Consider the following 15,312-nt stretch of genomic DNA (forward strand, 5'->3'; position numbering starts at 1 on the left):
TAAGTGAATAATTATATCATGATTAAAAAAAATGCCAAGGAGAGAGAGAATTCTGAAAATGCGTTCTTCTGTTTACACAGTGGAGAATTAGTTAGACAGTGCAGAGCCTTTTCTCAAATAAAGCAACTGTTGACATGTGTGTGTCAAGAAATGACACACACACACACACACACACACACACACACACACACACACCAATGAAACAAACGGGTGCTTTTAACAAACGCGTGCCGTGAACAGGACGCTCATTGATCCCTCCGTTACCTCACTGGACCACTTGACCTTAACTGCTTCTGTCTTTCCTCTCCTCTCCTCCCATTCAACTTACGTTCTCTTCTCCATGTGTCCTGTGTTTCACATCCATCCGTCTCCCTGCCACACGTTGCCTCATCAGCTTTCTCTCAAGTGTTAGACATAGTCTCTCTCTCTCTCTCTCTCTCTCTCTCTCTCTCTCTCTCTCTCTTTCTTTTTCTCTCTCTCTCAGGCTTTTACTTCAAGGCAGACAGACGGGGGAGTTGTGTGTGTGTGTATATATCTGTGCATGCATATGGGGTGTTGTAGACAGGGTTGGTCACATTACCATCATTGATCCCGGGGCAGGGGCTAATTGACTTTCCCCTGCCTGTTTACACTCTACCATGCCCCTTCCACCAGCCTGTCGGCACACACACGCACGCACACACACACACACACGCACGCACATACCGTAGTACATGCACGCACGTTTGTGTGGAGATAATGAAGTGTGTCAGTTATGATTGGGGGTGTGCCTGCCGCCCCCTCTTGTCAGATGTCTTGATTCATGACGTGCTCGATCGCTTCTCACACTTTTTTCTCTCCATCTGTCCATTTTTCTTTCTCTTCCTCTATCTCTCCTCCCTCCAGCTATTGTCTCCAACTCCCTCACTACCCCACCTCCTACTCACACTCTACTCCCCCATCTTTCTCTCTCTCTCCCTCTCGCTCCTTCATTCGGTCTTTAACTGTATCTTGCCTCCCCATCTCTTGGTTCATCTCTTCTCCCTTGTTGACTCACTCACTCACTCACTCACTCACTCACACACACACACTCTCTCTCTCTCTCTCTCTCTCTCTCTCTCTCTCTCTCTCTCTCTCTCTGTGTGTTCACTCTCCGTTGGGGGGAAAACAACCCTTAAGTGTGTGGTGCTCTTCTTTAATGTCTCCAAAATGCCAAGGAGGGAGAAGGAAGTGGCAACAGAGTGTCAGCGGCCCTGAATGAGTGAAGGCCAATTGATCTGGCATTTCATCAGCCCTCTTGACCTCCTCTCCTCTCCTTTAAAGTCTTCCTCCTTTTTTTTTTTTGAATGGTGAAGATGAAATGGAGCCATCCATCAGGCCCCGCTCTGGCATTTGGCATTATAAAACACAAGCTCAAGCATGGAGAGAGCTAGCGCTCCATCACATCGCTGCACCGCCTCCCTGTCGCCATCAGCGGGTGTAAATAACGGGGGAGAGAGGGAGACAGGCAGATGGAGGGAGAAAAGAGAGGGTGAGAACGACAGAGGCAGAGACGGTGAAAGTGTAAAAGACAGATGGTAGAAAGCAAGGTGTGTGTAGATCTAGGGAAAGGGAAGGTAAGACAGATGAAGGAACGAATGAGAGACAGGAGAAGGAAGCAAGGCACACAGTGAATTCTGTTAACGAGCTCTGTCTGTCTGTCCGTCTGTCTTTTTGGCTCCAGACTTACTTTTTCACAGGTATAGCACTGGTGCCACCAAACTTTTCAGTTGGTAGCGACACCACAAATTAGGTAGCACCATATTTTTCTTTTTCTGGTATTAATACATGACCTTATCATGCCCCCACATCAGGGGCCTTTTTTTATGTAGCTCCCCTTCTGGTTTTCACAATAATCAACCGTTGTAAATAAACCAAAAGAAAAACTCCACCTCGGGATTTTGTTTCAACCAAAAGAAAACAAGGAATCGTCCGTCCGACAAAAAGTAATTTTGTGTGTGTGTGTGTGTGTGTGTGTGTGTGTGTTTTTCCACCCAGCTTCACAGAGAAGTGGATCCTCAATGTGATCATCTCCCACCGCTACAAGGCCCAGGACACACCGGCACGCAGGACCTTCGAACAGGCTCTGACCGGGGCCTTCATGTCGGCTGTGATCAAGGACCTGAGGCCCAGTGCGCTGCCCTTTGTCGCCAGCCTCATCCGACACTACACCATGGTGGCCGTCGCCCAGCAGTGTGGTGAGGGAACTGAAGTGCTGATTCACGTATTTATTTACCCAGCGAAGGTGCTGCGCACTAGTGGTCTTTTACAGCACACTCACACAGACACACACACGGAAGTACGTTTGTAGATATTTTCTGCCTTATTTTGATAGAAAAGTGTTTGACAGGAAATGGGGAGAGATTACAGAGTTACACGTGGCATGGGTCCATCTGGCTTGGGAATCGAACCTGGGACTCGGTTCTCGGAGCATATGCGCCTTAACCACTTGGTCATCGGTGCTACAAAGCTACATAAATTATTTTCTTATGCCTGTTGCTCTCTCTCTCTCTCTCCCTTCACCTTCCCCTCCGTCCTCAGGTCCATTCCTGCTGCCGTGCTACCAGATGGGCAGTCAGCCGAGTACAGCCATGTTCCACAGTGAGGAGAATGGCTCCAAGGGTATGGACCCGTTAGTCTTGATCGACGCCATCGCCATCTGCATGGCCTACGAGGAGAAGGAGCTGTGTAAAATTGGAGAGGTGGCCCTGGCTGTCATCTTTGACGTAGCCAGCATCATCCTGGGATCCAAGGAACGGGTCAGTGGAGTTGTTTGCGCATGTTTTGAGGCTCCATTTGCACAATATGTGGCCCCTACCAATTAACCCATTTAGACCTAAGACCAGATAGTTTTCTGAAAAACGTATGTTTCTATGTCAGTGGTTCTCAAACTATTTCATGTCAAAATTGGCTGCCGACCCCCATCTGAAAATATGTTGCTCCAGGGACCCCCCAGCAGCAAAGATTTGAGTTAAAATGTTTGCTGTGAAATTATATACATTCAAAGATTTGCACCACATTTTCACAATTTCTCATAGTGCTGCACTTGGTGCCGCGCTATGAGCTTTTAGATCGCATTCCAGAATATCTGCTATTTTTCAATCGCGTTCCAGGTCTTAATGGTTTAAACAAGCCGTTATGACTGTCGAAAATACTGCTCAACTCTGCTTTAAACAATGTTGATGTTTGTCTTTTCGCCTCCCCCTTAGTTTTCTCTTTTAGAGACGGAATCGCTTTCTTCATATAATTTGTATGGTAGATGTCCTGTCCTTTACTTAATGAGATATTGGAGCTGTTGATCACCCCACAAAATGTATCCCAAAGTCATTGCTTGTTTTTGTTCATTGTTATAGTCAGTCGACTTCATGTTTGCGCTTCTATAGATGTTCTACCATGGATCCCATCCATCATACCCTGCCATCTTCTTCTTCTTCCTCCTCTTCAACCCCAGGCATGTCAGCTGCCGCTGTTCTCTTACATCGTGGAGCGCCTGTGCGCCTGCTGCTATGAGCAGGCCTGGTACGCCAAGCTGGGCGGTGTGGTCTCCATCAAGTTCCTGATGGAGCGGCTGCCCCTGATCTGGGTTCTGCAGAACCAGCTGACCTTCCTCAAGGCCCTGCTCTTCGTCATGATGGACCTCACAGGAGAGGTGATGGCAGACAAGTGTCCGTCTGTACGTAGTGTAGGTGAAAGAGAGTAGAGTGAATGGCAAGGTTTTTGTGCAAGTAAGGAGCTATATATATGTATGTATGCAAAATATGTGTAAGTTTACCTTCTATTAACATTTTTATCTGATATTTATGTATTTATTCTTTAACAGAAGTTGCCCCTGAAAGTTTAATTTAGCCACTTGAACCCCAGCATCCCTACTCTGGGTATGAACATTTGCCAAGCCGATTATACAAGCTCACAACGTTGTTGTTTAAAGACATTTGATGGCAATGTTTGAAGACATTTGGTGTAGAGGGAACAGTACAGTTTCAACTCTGGTCCGTCTGAATAAGTATATGGGGTTAAGGACAGGATAGTCATGAGATTCTTTGATCCCTATACACGTCCTCTTGTGACTGACGGCCGTCTCCCGTCCAGGTGTCGAACGGAGCTGTGGCCATGGCCAAGACCACCCTGGAGCAGCTGCTTGTGCGCTGTGCCACGCCACTGAAGGACGAGGAGAAGAGCGAGGAGCTGCTGGCAGCCCAGGACAAGTCGTTCCACATGGTCACCCACGACCTGGTCCGAGAGGTCACCTCGCCCAACTCCACCGTCCGGAAACAGGCCATGCACTCCCTGCAGGTGCTGGCCCAGGTCACTGGAAAGAGCGTCACCATCATCATGGAGCCACACAAGGAGGTAGGGCTGGGCAATTAACCAAAATATATCTAGATGATATTGGAACGAATAAGTAAATAATTGAGAGGCAGGTTTATTTTTGCGCTAGCCCCTCCTATATACAGCTTTAATAGTTTGTCTTTCAACGATGCTTGTTTAAGAAAACGCCTATGCACAGCTTTGTGTGTATGTCTGTCCGTATGAGCACGGAATAGATTACTTTGATTGGCTGATGATGTTTTCATCATCATACATCATCATCACGATGAAAATGCTTTGTGTGTATGTCTGATGATTACAATTTACAAATGATGACAATTTAGGCATTTAGCAAATGCATTTAATCCAGAGGGATTTACAGTAAATAAGAACAACATGGTAATACATCAAATACATAAGAAATCACACTTGTGTGAAGTTAGGGGCACTCTTATCATCATACACCATCATACACCATATTCCGTGCGCAGCCAATAAAATCGTCACGGCCAATCACTTTTGGCGTTTTCACTTTTCTGCCCTCACCTGATCAGCCAATCAAATTTGTGTTCACACAAACAGACAAAGCTAGACATAGGAAATAGTCATCAACAATCATGTGTAAGTTAAGAACTTAACATCCGTCTAACAGTGGAATATCTATATAATGAAACTATCCGTATACACTAGAGTGCTATGTCAACATAAAAAGCTATCTAAATTACATAAGTTGAGCCTCTTCACACGAGTGGACAAAAAGTCTAGTCGTAGAGACTAGACTTTTTGAGGGGCGCTATCCCCTGCTATGCCCAGCTTACCGATTTTGTGCCAGGATGAGATGATGTATGATGATAAGAGCGCCCCTCATTTCACACAGGTGTGATTTTTAAAATGAGGAAGAGCGGTCGGCCCTTAATGCTGTCATCCAAGTGATGTTACTGGCTCTACTAGTCTCAAAGGGTTGTTGAGAGAGGAGGTTCTAAGGAAGGCGCTCAGAGGTTGGGGAGTTGTTACTTATAATTTGTTATAGTAATAGTTGAGTTGTTTCCCCAACCATTGCCTTGGAGGCAGTGTCTATGCCAGTGTCTATTAGGGGTGCAACGGTTCAGTTAGACCACGGTTCGGTTCGAACCTCGGTATGGGGGCCACGGTTTCGGTTCGGTTTCGGTACAGTAAAAAAAAATACCCCCTTGTGAAGTGATCCCCAGGAACGCGCCCTACTGTACCCTCTACTGTACTGTACTGTACTAGTGTCACTGTACTGGCACACACGAAATCATCATATATACAGTTAATAATGTGCGTGTGTGTTAGGTTGTGCACAGGTGGTGAAAAACAACCACGCTGTTTTCATGCTCATACCCAGCCAGCCAGCCAGGCAGTGGCTTGCACCACTCAAAAAAGTTTATTTATAGCATTTTCTTTTCTTCTCTTTTTTTAGCATATATTATTTTATTAGGCATTTCTGCCTTTTCATTATTTTAAAGGGGGAAAAAAACCTTATATTGCTATTTTAATGTGCCTCATCATTATTTTTAAGGGGAAATAAATGCACCTATGCGCTCACACGGGGCATTAAGCACATGCAGGAAAGAGGAGAGGAGAGTGTCTCCTGGGAGGGGAGTCATTCACAGTGAATGCGTCGTGTCTCAGAAAAATAGCCTACAAAAGTTTACAATAAGTCTACATGAGGATTTAAGGATATTATGCTTATATTATTAGAAGAAGGGCTTCTATCTACAGTCATGGATTGGACATGGGAGTATTTTGTTGGTACTTTTCTGACGGAATGAATGTCCTGCTGCGGGTTGTTTTTGCTCTCACTCTCCCTCTTAATTAGCACTCAAACAGCGAGTGCAGATGCAGAATCAGATCTGAACAAACTTACAACGACCGTGCTTAGAAGCCTGTTGGCGCGAGGTTACTCCGCTGTGTGTGTCTCTGTGTATGACGATCAATAATTATTCCAAGAACGACGTTTAAAGACGAGTGCTGGATTCTCCTCATCATGCCGTCTCTCTCTCTGTGTGTGTGTGTGTGTGTAGGGGGTGGGCCGACAGAGTGCTACACTTCTGTGACCGAAAGAGTGCTAGACTTCTTAGTAGGACGGTGTGTGACTGATAGAGTGCTAGACTTCTAAGTAGGCCAGTGTGTGACCGAGAAATACATTCTTCGCAGCTGTAATAAATTAATTAATGCAAACCGAAATAGCGCGGTTCATTAGAGCGCATTGAACCGTGTATGTGGAACCGAACGGTTCGGTTTTCGGTTGAAAACCGTTGCACCCCTAGTGTCTATGTCTATTCACATAACGTGCGTCACCGTGAAATAACCTACCCCTTTCTGAAAAATTCTAGGGGAAACATTGATAGCAATGCTGTGATGTCTGAATAACAACTCTCAACTCTTCATCCATAATCAAACCTTGGCTGGTAATCCAGTCTGGCAGTATGCCGCGGGTTCGACTCCCGTTCCCGATGGCCTTTACTGCATGTCTTCCCCCCATCTCTCTCCCCATTTCCTGTCAGCCTACTGTCTGTCCCTGTGAGTCACTAAATCCCTGCTCAAAGGTCCAGCTAAACTATCACGGATGCAGACGTACTCGAAACAAGCTATTCAATACTCGAAGAGTGATGGAATGACTGTGATTGGCTGCCTTTGGCTGTAGCCTGACCCTACATTCAGAGTGTGCGAATAGCGTCTATCTAACAGTATTGTTCCCTTTTGTGACACGATTCATATTTTGCACGTTCATAATGATATGATAATGATGGTCAACCGTAGTGCATGTTCTCCTGTGAGAACCCGCTACATTATGCCATTGTGGTAGCCTATACAGTATCTTTCTGACGTTTAACCTCAGCGCTGGACCATTATGTCTCGGCAGTGCGCCTGGGCTAAATTTGTCTTGCGGAATCCCTGGAAGGCCTAACAGATGTGACAGATTTCAGGCATTTACACACCACTGCTTTTTCCCACTTTCTCCATTCCTGCCTGTCATTCTGATCCTTGACTCTCCCTTTCTCCTAACCCTGCATCTCCCCAGGTGTTGCAGGACATGGTCCCTCCCAAGAAGCATCTGCTGCGCCACCAGCCGGCCAACGCCCAGATCGGCCTGATGGAGGGCAACACCTTTTGCACCACCCTGCAGCCCCGTCTCTTTACTATGGACCTCAATGTCATGGAACACAAGGTTTTCTACACAGAGGTATGCATGTCTCCTCACTGGGCCCAAGGATCTACAGACTTTCGTTTAATGATTATACAGGATGTTTATATTCAGTGCGTCAGGGTGGTAAATTAACTTGCCACTGGCCAAATGCTGTTGTAAATACCAGATGCTTTGGGAGGTAGCTAGCAATCATTTGAGGAACCTGCTATCCTATTGGGTTGTAGGATAATGGAATTTTGATATCCATAGGTCACTGTGGCTGTTCGACAAACAAGATTGTTTCTTCCCCTGGCTTTAGCCTGACAATCTGTTGCTTGGAAACTGGACCTTTAATATAAGAACTTATTTGAAGAATTGGTGTTTATCTGGTTACTTTATCCAGCATGTAGTATTTCTTACTTGAGATGAAAATAATTTTGTCAATGTCACTGGGGCAATGCTCTCCCCATTGCTACATACACACACGTTTCCCAGCTTTTGGTGTCTGTCCACAAACTTTGTCCTACACAAACATTCAATTCCCATTGACATTGAATGGAGAATTTGACATCATAGTGTCTGAGCAAATAGACATGGTGTCTATTTTACGTCATGATGATGTACTAAGATAAGAGCGCACCTCACTTCACACAGGTGTGTTTTTAGTTTTTTACTGAACTGCTTGAAACCTGTATGCGTAACTCCTCTGTAGCCATTCCCGAGATAATGAGATTAATTTACCTGGAGTTAAATATTTTTTTAATTACCTTATTTTAGCTCCGTTGCTAGCCAGAATCCATGTAAGAAACAGCCAAGATCCCTGCGTGTACGCACGTGCACGCCTGCACGCCATCTTTTATTGACATTATGGCTCATAATGAGATGAAGTAGGCAGTAGGCTAGTAGGCCTCTGTGAGTACTTTCACTTTCAGCCACAACTACAAGACCTCTTCTTTGCTCATGTTGCACATTTAGCCCCTGGCGTCAAAACAGTTACATTTCTTTGAATTAGACTGTTTTACACCGCCGTTGTGTTTCACTCCCCAGCTGTTGAACTTGTGTGAAGCAGAGGATTCTGCTCTGATGAAGCTGCCGTGTTATAAGAGCCTTCCCTCCCTGGTGCCCCTTCGCATTGCTGCACTCAGTAAGTACTCTGCCATCCGCCTACACTGCCATCAGTTCTTTAGTTATAGGCCTTTGAATATCTCTTTTGTATACATAAACAAATATTATAAATGACCTATTGTTCATGTTGTGTATGCATTTGCCCAATTTTCATTTAAGATGCTTCAACTTACTCGCAGAGAATCTTTCTGAATCTGATCAACTGGGCAAGCATGGCAACGATGAGATTTATATGCCTAACATTTCCTTAGCCCTCAGAATGTGATGGCATTTGATCTGATGTAACAGTCTTTTGATCTGATGTAATCATTGTTTAATTGCTGTCATAATGATAATTGGCTTGTGATCCTCATCGTTCTTGTTATTAGTTCTATAGCATATTTTGTCACATCATTTCAGTGTCATTATTGCTTTGCAAAGTGAAAAACACACCCTTCAAATACCCATGACTTTTTCTTTTTGGTTCATAGCCAGTCTCATACATTTCATCATTTCTTTCTCATATCCAACCTGTCAGAAATCTCCTTAAAATGCTGTTTTCCATTCCGTGTGTTTTATTTTTAGACGCCCTGGCGGCATGCAACTACCTGCCCCAGTCTCGAGAGAAGATCATCGCTGCCCTGTTCAAAGCCCTCAACTCCACGAACAGCGAGTTGCAGGAAGCAGGGGAGGCCTGCATGAGAAAGGTAAGTAATACCGACGTCCAGCATCCTCTCCAATGTCAAGAGAAAGGTAATGCCTGATTTATACTTAGTTGTGCGTCATTGTACGGCACCAAAAATAGCTGATCTACAAGCTCTGTCAACGTGTTGCGAGCTTGGTTATTTCTGGTGTACAGCACTATGCACAACCAAGTATAACTGAGGCTTTAATAATACAAACTTCCGCCATCCTCTCCAATGTCAAAACAAAGTCGGAATAAAAATGCCCTGCAGCATTTACTTCCACTACGTTGTGTTGTGAGTTTTCACTGCCACTTCCATGTTGGCTCAAGGCAACCAGTGGAACATTGGAAAGATGTTTGCCTGTATGAGTCAGTTTTGTCAGTCAGAAGTCACGTAGAACTACAGATGGATCTATTCTTACACTCCCAGAGTTAAAATCAACACATTTTACTGTTTAGTGTCATGTCTATGATAAGGTAAGACAAGCAGGGGATATCTTGCATCAATCCCAATTTGCATCGTTCCAGAGTAGTTTAAATTTGTTATTAACGTGCATATGATATGGGCTGCTTTTTATCATCTGCGAATTGTCTGCTCTCTCAAGATTAATGGGTCAACCCATGGCAACAAGTCTTTTAAATCGCCCCTTGCTTAGCTTGAAGTAAGCTTTAAACCAGGGGGTCCTGACTGAGCTTATGATATGCCCCTGTCAGCTGTCAGCCACAGAGGATGTTGTGCTAATAAGTGTAAATGTTGCGGTCCCTACCATGCATTTGTATGAATACTTTCATGTTATAGTGCTGTTTTTATTCATTAAAAAAACATACAAATACAAAAGATTAAACCTAATTACTCTAATTGTGGATTGAGAGTCATATGATCACAGGACTGGTTGTTCTATATAGTATCTATGTTGACTATCATTCTTTATAGGGATGCCATGGTAGACAACACCCTCACCTCTTATTTTGAGGCTGTGTAGTGACATGCTTTGATCTTATAATGGTTGCAAATGGAGTCGAATAGACTATTATTTTGAACCCCCACACACACGTTTTCCTCTTCCCACTGTTTCCCAGACTTAAATCATTATAACCATTATTTCACCTTCACAACTCTTCTGGTAATACTGACACCATGGGTCTGCACTCTGCAGCATGACTACGCAGTACGCATCCCTCATCTTTCTCTCCATCTTTTCATGTCTGTTTGCCATCTCAGAAATACTTTATCACTCGCCCCCTTCATCTTAATCTCTCCATGTCTTGTTATCTTCCCAAAGAACTGTCTCTCTCTCTCTCTTCCCCCCATGCCCACTTCCCTTATTTGTCCATATATCTTCTCCATGCCTTCTTTTCCCTTTTTATCTAGCCATCAGCTGCACCCCTTTCCTTTCCTCTAATTTATTTGTCCTTCCTTTTCTTTCTCTTTGCCTCACTCGCCACTGCTTCTCACCTCCTGTCCTCCCTGCTCATTCATTCATTTTTCCTCTTCTGCTCCCTGACCATTGTGTGTCCTCTCCCCATCCTTTCATCTGTGGCCTGCTAACACTAATGAGCGTTGCCAGGGCCAGATCGATACAGGATGGACTGTTTGTTCTCTGAGCACAGAGGAAAATGAATGTGACGGCCATGCATCATCCCTGCCTGCTGCTTCAGTGTGTGTGTGTGTGTGTGTGTGTGTGTGTGTAGGGCTGTCACGATTTCAATTTTAAGTTCACTATTAAATGTCACACAAATATTTGCGATTAACGATTTAATTGTGTTTTTGGAAAGTTAGAATTTGTATTTCTGCTTGCCTTTTAAGCCCAAACCACCACACCAAAGGGTCGGGTTGGGACAAAACAGTTTTTAAGGTAAACCACACCAATGCAACCCATTGAGGAAACCACCGCTCTCCCCAACCCTTCTCTCTGTTTTTACTCACCACCGCTCCACGTTATTACAGCTCCGGTGGTCACCTCACCACCTCTCCACGTTATTACAGCTCCGGTTGTCACCTGACCACTGGAGCGGTGGTCACCTCACAACCGAAAATCCAGACTATGAATAGGCCTTAAATCTTCATAATCACAAATTGCACAGAGCAGATATGACAAATAACTTCAATATTTAGATGTGCAAGATTATGAAATCATGACCGATCTCCGATTATTTGCAGGGTCATATCTGCCGATAACGATTCTGACCGATTCCGATATTATACAGAGAACCACAATGGACACAAGCCTAGGCATTAGGGGCTTGGCCCAAAGCCTGTTAATAAAGTAATGAGTACAAAGTCATTGACGGTCACATTATTATTGTGTCATCAATATCGGTGAAAATAATCTGGATTACTTTGAGACCGATCCGATAACGATATGGCATTTTTATGGCCGATATGGCTGAGTCTGATACGCTAACGATTATATTGTGCATCTCTATTAATTATTTTATTGCCGGCTAACAGTTAGCATTCATCAAGTTCCCAGTGCCACCATACGCATTCACTTTAAGAGTCTGAGTTTGCCCGCCCCCCACACACTCACTACACACGCTTGAGTGTCATTGGCACAAGCACACACTGTTTACCTTTCGTCAGAAGCTTTTACATGGCGGGAGTACAAAGGCACAAATTAAATCCGAAATTTGGATGGCAGAAGATCCACCAAGGACAGCTCTCCTGGATTGCGATTTATGGACGTTTGAAAATCCTCCTTTCAACTGCTTTACACAATGATTATATTTTCAATCCAATGCCATAGCGTGTGTGTGTGTGGTTGATGCAGGCAGGTGTGTGTGTGGTTGATGCAGGCAGGTGTGTGTGTGTCTGTGGTTGATGCAGGCAGGTGTGTCTGTGGTTGATGCAGGCAGGTGTGTGTGTGTCTGTGGTTGATGCAGGCAGGTGTGTCTGTGGTTGATGCAGGCAGGTGTGTGTGTGTCTGTGGTTGATGCAGGCAGGTGCGTGTAAAGTGTATATGGCCTCGCTGCTCACTATTTTGGGAATAGGCAAAATTTGTCAAACATGAATTAATTTATTTTCCCCAAAATAACAATAACTGTATCATACAACAGTGTGCACACTGTTGTATGATAAAGTATAAGTGGTTTTAATGGAGTTACAGGTGTAGGGTAGCTGGCAGCTCTTGTCATGGGTAGGCTTAATGTGGTCAGAAGATGAATGGTTGGCAATGGAAATTAAGTTGGTTTGATTTTTAAGCCTTGGAAAGCAAAACGGCACAATACGTGTCTAGTTTTGTAATGCAGAGTCTGTTTCTAGGTCTCCAGCTTGGGATGTGATTTGGGGATATTTTACATAATGCAGGCTAAGATTATCCTTGGCCTTATTATCCTTAGTAGAACCATATCTTGTCTTTTTGTGCGCGTGAAATTACACAATACTGAGAATATTTTGTGATGGCTACATTTGCCTTGCAGAATACTTTCAACATCTTTAAAACCTTTGGGTGGTTTTTGATAGGAGAATCCAATCTGAGTTTACAGTATGAAACACTGGCACCCAAGAGTTTTATTCGCCTAGTGATTTATTGCTCTAAGGATTGCTTCTACAGTATATGATTGTGAATGGATTTCCTCTGAAATCTATTGTTTGAAACTTTATGCAGGGAGTTGCGCTATGTATCTGTAAAAAAAAAATGTTGGGGAGAAACATTGTGCATTTTATGTATGATTATATAGTGCTAGTATTGACCAGATAAAACAGATTTAATATTTCTTTAACCCATTAAGACCCCCCTCTCTCTCAGATGTTCCCAAGCTTGCATCTGCTATTTTTGAGAACCAATGTTGTATACCAATGTTCTCTGAAAAATGTATAGCTAAAATCTAAAATGACAGAGTACAGTATAGTCACTTTTAGAGACAATTTCAGATTAATTACAAATTTACTTTTTGTCTGTAATAAATAAATATTCTTGCTTTAACTTTACAAACTCTTGCATTGTGAAGAAAGCACCACCATTGCAAAAAACAAATATGATTTCCCAACATTATGATAATATAATTATGCAATTCAGTTCCTGGTCTGTCGTAGAAGCCTGAAGCCTAAAACGGCTATGGTGAAAGAAATTTGTTCTCATAAATTAAATTTGTCAGCCACGACTGATTTCAGTCATTCTTACAAGATTAATGAGTATTAGAACGGGTCAAACTAGAAATATAATACACATTCTGGTGCTTACATTTGTAAATTGATGTTCAGAATCATCTTCCATAAAACCCTAATGGTCTCAGATATTTCATAAATTCAAATGTTAAAGCCTCAATCTGCAATTTCTTCAACTGATTGGCTGTATGTAGAACAGCAAGAACATAGGTTTAGAATGATAATACCTAAACATAATTATACATTTGTGCTAATTGTCTACTCTTGGGATTTGTTTGTACAATTAGTTCATCTTTAAACACCACCTTGATGCCCTGGGAAAAAAGCTCAAGTTCATGCCAAGTTTCTTCTATAGAATGAAGTACCGGTACTGCTTTTCCAATGCCTCTCACAAAAATCTGGTTACAGGCCTCTTCCTATCGCAGCTCCATTATGGCGATACTGTCTACCACTTTTCTAGTTCCTGAACTCTGAGCAAACTTGACCCCTTGTTTCATTCTGCATTGAGGGTTCATTCGCAATTCCACCTGAAATGACCTACAGACCAGACCCACCTATAGCACTGAAAGGACCTACAGACCAGACCCAAACTGGCTTCTGTGATCTCCTAGTGAGGTTTAAAAGGATTGCCATGGACATTGCTTCTGCTTTGACGCATAGCAATATTCTTAGTGTATTAGCAAATTTCATTGCTTAGTTTTTATACATTAGCTTTTATTGGTTGCATTATTAGACTTTCCTGTACTTCCTTAGAGCTTCTTAGGTGGTGGGTTCTGTATTTATGAATGTTATTGTCCTTGTTATTGTCTTGTATTCATTGTAGAGTGTTACTTATTTTGCCTTTTATCTTGGCCAGTTCACACTTGTAAAAGAGACTTTAGTCTCAATGTGTTAGTTGTTAGATTATTTATTGCTTTAATCTGTGTTTTCTATATACTGATCTATCATAAAATAAATGATGGATCGATTTCAATAACAGCAGGTATTTCCATGGGCGGCTGTGGCTCAGTAGGTAGAGCAGGCTGTCCAATGATCCCTGGGTCGGTGGCTCGAATCCCGGGAGACACTGAACCCTACATTGCCCCCAATGAGTTGGTCGGTGTGAACTTGCCACCAATTGTGTGTGAATGTGGGAAGTGAGGACGCTGGCATCGACTGTTCGCCGCTTCACCTCCCAATGTATGAATGAATGAACCATTGTAAAGCGCTTTGAGCACTTGGAAAAGCGCTATGAAAATGCAATTCATCCCATCTAACGCGCTGATCTGATCTGGGATGCAACTAACGATTATCATTTTAGCGATTATTCTATCGAATGGACAAATAGATTTTTTATATTCCGTTGTAGAAGGCTATCGCACAAATAATATATCAATCCTTATACAGAGCTATTTATATTTTTTACAGAGCACATTTTCCATTGGAAATCTGCAGTGGGAGTGATGTAAGTTACGGGGCGGCCGTAACATTCTATTCAGCTGTTATTCACCATGTGTTTCAGTTCCTGGAAGGGGCGACCATCGAGGTGGATCAAATCCACACACACATGCGACCCCTACTGATGATGCTGGGCGACTACCGCAGTCTTACACTCAATGTGGTGAACCGGCTCACCTCCGTCACACGCCTCTTCCCCAACTCCTTCAATGACAAGTTCTGTGATCAGATGATGGTGAGAGAAATAACAGTGTATTATCGTTTAGGGGACAGTGTTCTAAAATGTACAGATGTTGGGTGGGGGGGATTTAATCATTTTAGTAGAAACATTTTTTATTCCCTTCCAAATTTCAGGCGCATTTTTGCCCCATCCCCAATACATTTCTGATGTTGTCTTTATCTCGAATGATTGGGAAGAGCTAATATTGATGAAAATGTGTCTCAGCTGCCTAGTCTCAGAAGATGCATGCATTCACCCACTTGTACTCACACACACACTCA

General features: G+C 43.3%; 1 protein-coding gene across 1 annotated transcript in view; it reads left to right on the forward strand.

The window, feature by feature from the left end:
• Window positions 1-15,312, forward strand: part of trrap (transformation/transcription domain-associated protein) — a 118,946-nt gene that overhangs the window by 21,022 nt on the left and 82,612 nt on the right. Inside the window, 8 exon segments of the mRNA XM_080788451.1 lie at window positions 2,017-2,216; window positions 2,560-2,777; window positions 3,470-3,667; window positions 4,108-4,368; window positions 7,373-7,534; window positions 8,525-8,621; window positions 9,167-9,288; window positions 14,876-15,046. Of these exon segments, the coding sequence (XP_080644577.1) occupies window positions 2,017-2,216; window positions 2,560-2,777; window positions 3,470-3,667; window positions 4,108-4,368; window positions 7,373-7,534; window positions 8,525-8,621; window positions 9,167-9,288; window positions 14,876-15,046 (1,429 nt within the window).

This window comes from Protomyctophum bolini, assembly GCF_963924005.1.
Source record: "Protomyctophum bolini genome assembly, chromosome: 18".
Classification (NCBI taxonomy): domain Eukaryota; kingdom Metazoa; phylum Chordata; class Actinopteri; order Myctophiformes; family Myctophidae; genus Protomyctophum; species Protomyctophum bolini.